Source organism: Triticum urartu, chromosome 7A, assembly GCF_056163025.1.
Source record: "Triticum urartu cultivar PI428250 chromosome 7A, HENAU_Tu73, whole genome shotgun sequence".
Taxonomy (NCBI): Eukaryota; Viridiplantae; Streptophyta; class Magnoliopsida; order Poales; family Poaceae; genus Triticum; species Triticum urartu.
Window position 1 is genome coordinate 43,742,681 of NC_141879.1, and position 3,774 is coordinate 43,746,454.

At 42.8% G+C, this 3,774-nt stretch overlaps 1 protein-coding gene across 1 annotated transcript; it reads left to right on the forward strand.

Annotated features, from left to right (window-relative positions):
- Positions 1 to 429: 429 nt before the first annotated feature.
- On the forward strand, positions 430 to 2,653 carry LOC147957521 (putative F-box/kelch-repeat protein At5g24040). The gene is made up of 2 exons (XM_087536038.1): positions 430 to 602; positions 1,261 to 2,653. Exons 1-2 carry the CDS (start codon positions 478 to 480, stop codon positions 2,432 to 2,434), a joined length of 1,299 nt encoding a protein of 432 aa, XP_087392164.1. The 5' UTR covers positions 430 to 477; the 3' UTR covers positions 2,435 to 2,653.
- Positions 2,654 to 3,774: the final 1,121 nt, after the last annotated feature.

Below are 3,774 nucleotides of genomic sequence, written 5' to 3' on the forward strand. Positions count from 1 at the left end.
CACTCCATCTTTTTTCAGATAATTTTACACAAAATTTGCACTAATCCTCAGAACAAATTCCTTTTTATAGGGGGGTCAGAAGAAAATTCTTAGGAGAAAAAATATCTTCTAGACTAAACTGCTAGTCTGGTACTCCGGTTGTTTCTAAATATAAGTCTTTTAAATATTTTAATAATGGACTACATACAGAGTAAAATGAGTGGATATACAATCTAAAATGCATGTATATACACCCGTATGTAGCCTATATTGAAATCTCTAAAATACTTTTTTTAGAAGCTCTAAAAAGACTAATATTTAGAAAAGGAGGGAGTAGTGGAAGACACACGGGTAAGCTGGGCTGGGATGGGCCGGGCCGAGCAGGTTCGTTCCAGCCGAATAAAAAAGCCAGGCAGCAGGTTCGTTCCAGCCAAATAACCCCGTCGATCATCTCCGCGCCGCCGATTCTTTTCCGCCCCTTCGTCGCCGACGCATCCGATGGGCAAACGCGATGCGGCGGAAGGGGTAGATACAGACTTGGTTGCCCCTTTCTGGGTCGGAACCCAAGAGCCACCGGAGACCAAGCTCTCGCCGCCGCCGGCACCTGCCGCTCTCGCCCCTAGGTCTGTAGAACCCTAACCTTGTTTTCTCCTCTTCCTGATGCAAGTTTTTCTAGTGGTTGTGGTGGATCATCCCTGCGCCGTGTTGGTTTGATCAGGTTGTAAGAGCATGCTGATGCGGCCATGAAATTGCGTAACTATTTGCCTAGTGTTACTCTAACCAGAAAGAATTTTGGCATGATGCTTTGTGTTCTCAGTCGTGTAACACCTAGGGATTGGGATAGCTAGTTACCAAAAAAATATGTGCAAAGCAGGGATTGTCCCAAAATAAATTTATGTGATGAAAAGATTGCATAAAACCGAATTTTATTTATTTATGAATATGATACTCTCGTCACTTGGTATGTGCGCTATAATTGTTCTAAGGATACTGGTGCTCTCTAGAGTATGAATCACCCCCTGTTGCATGATTTGAAAATATGCCTATATTATGCTGTTGTGCTGAACATGAACATGTTGGTTATTTTGCTGTACCTTATTGTGATTGAAATGTGCCATGTTGATAACTTAATATACATCTTGTCTGAAAAGAAAAGATGATGCTCAGTGAGATGAGCATCTTGGTTTGCCCCTTTGCATTTCTAACCATTTATTAGTTATGTCCCTGTGATATTTGATTTCTTGATTCTGATCTATCTTTCTTGAATTTTCTGTATGACAGAGAAGTTGCCATCATAGAGAAGCCGTCTAAGAAAATTTGCCACAGCTTTGGATCAAATGACTCAGACTCATCTGGACGACAAGTTTGGGCAGATGTTACGGACAGCCTGCTTCACCTAATCATTGTCCTCCTTAGCTCATTCCATGACTTCCTTGCTGTTACTAGCACCTGCCGCTCTTGGCGTGCCACAGTTTCTTCTTTCCTGCCCATATATCACTTCTCCTTCCCACCTCTCTTTGTCAACACAGATCTTCATAATGCTCATCGGCATATAGGGGACGACGATACGTCATACTACCCTTTATCTAACACCAAATGGCAGCTTCATGATCCTGCGAAGACAAACTTATCGCTTCGTAGTTCAGCACTCCGACAGACTCCATATCACATGCGCTATTTGGGCTGCTCATATGGGTATTTTATCTTCTACAGTTTTGAGCAATGCTTCCTTGTTGATGTGTACACTGGTACTATCATGAAGCCCCCGAAATTCCGACACAGTGACAACTCTGAAATCTACTACGGCATCTTTACAGCTCCGCTAAGTTCGCCCAACTCGTACCTCCTCCTTTTCTCGAGAAATTCTATGTTCCAGTGGCAACTTGGAGCAAACTCCTGGATAGAACACCCTCTTATTGCTGAACGCCGCATTCATCAAATTGTGCCCTTCAAAGGTAAGATGTTTGCCATGGACTCTCTTCAGAAGCTCAATATCATTTCTTTGGCACCTCAGCTTGGCATGTCGGAAGTACCAGTTGTAGTGTGCGGACAGGACATGGTCAAACCATGGTTGGTGGTCTGTGGTGACATGCTTCTCATGGTTGACCTCTGCATACGTGTTCACGAATTCTGCTTTCAAGCCTACCGCCTCGACTTAACAGAACCCGCTAAGTGGATGAAGTTGGATAAGTTGGAAAATTGGGCTCTCTTTATTAGCTTGGATACCAGGAGTTCTACATTTTCTTGCATGAACCCTGAACGATGGGGCGGGAAGAGTAACTGCATTTACGTTCCGAGTGGGTCCAAAAATTTCGACAAACCTTGGATTGAGGTAGAGCTTGGTCAGTTCGTGCCTACGAGTTCCCACCCCATTACATATATTCTCGGATGGAAAAGCAAGCAGTTGGAGAGCTTCTGGGTGCTCCCCAGTTTGGTGTATGGTGTCAGCGAGTGAACCATTTCATCTTTGCTCGTCGTGGAGGTTTGCCTAGTCTTAGACATGCCCTGTCAACTGGTGCTTTTATGATTTAGCTAGCCACTAAGTATGGTTTCTTGACTTGGCATCCATGTAATCACATACAAAAATATATCGAATTATATTGTACTCCGTTCAGTGAATAGTTTGGTTGGGTGTTAATCCTGTATGCTGAACAAGAAAGATTTATTGGACTTGTCTTCCAACCTGGAACTTGTTGATACTGTTTGATCACGTATTTATGTTTCTTGCTATGCATCTTCTCTCATTTACTTTTCAGCTTTCTTGCTGGGATCCTTTGTTTTTCAGAAAAGAACTCTTTTGCTTTCATGGAATACGCAGTTGTATATAGGATGGTTTCGTTCAGAAAGATGCTCCTAAGATTGCATTCTTACTCTACTAGGGGGACACTATTAAAAAAATGACAAGTCTTACATTCATGTAGCCACAAAAGGTAATCTGAATTGCAACATTGTTTTCTTTCAGCAGCAGGCCAGAGTTTCACACAACTTGCCAATGAATATTAGCCTTGTATATTTGTACTCTGGTCGTCACAAATTAAGCAGATATTTTTTTGTAATTTTTGAAGACAGAACTAAGAATAGAAGCTTGCAGAAGATGAAGCTTTAATTACTTGCTTGTCTGATTACTAATGTGGTGCTCTTGTACAGAAAATCAAGGTGTTAGTTTTGATGAAGCTTATTGCGATCCAAATGTAGCATAAATTTTTCTCTGCAACGCCTAGAAGCATGACATTTTTATTAAGAAGGAAATGCTAATATGCTCGAACGATAAATATTACAAACCACCGTCAACACTCAACAGGGATGCAAAATAAAAGGAAACGAACCATTCCACTAACATGGACCTAGTTTGAACAGCATCGGAAAAAAAGATCTGAGACCTAAAGCACCATGTATGGTCGTCACCAGCCACTCACAACGCGATCGCTGCAAGGGTGATGTAGAAATTTGCACCGCCCCCGCACCCAGACCAGCTGCCAGCTTGGGCTCACAACCAGAGCATACACTCCACTCCAGACTTCAAAGAACCGTGACAGAAACCCAGCATTCAAGCAGCTATGTCAGGAACTCAACTTGCCTAGCATCCAGCCATGAATGGTGAAGAAAGCGGAGCACCGGGCCTCTGATTCCCTTTGTGACTACAAGGTGTTTGACTCGTCTGCCACACTGCAAACTGTAGTCTGGCATGAAGTTATTCAGAAGATTGGTATGTGTGTTCCTTGTTTTACTTTGGAGCTGGTGTGACCAAGCATGTGTTATAGTTGTTTGAAGTGGCTGGCAAGATTTTGATGGGCC

Coding starts and splice junctions, on each gene's coding strand:
- LOC147957521 (XM_087536038.1), top strand. CDS start 478: ATGGGCAAACGCGATGCGGCGGAAGGGGTAGATACAGACTTGGTTGCC. Junction 603..1,260: donor CCTGCCGCTCTCGCCCCTAG/GTCTGTAGAACC, acceptor TCTGTATGACAG/AGAAGTTGCCATCATAGAGA.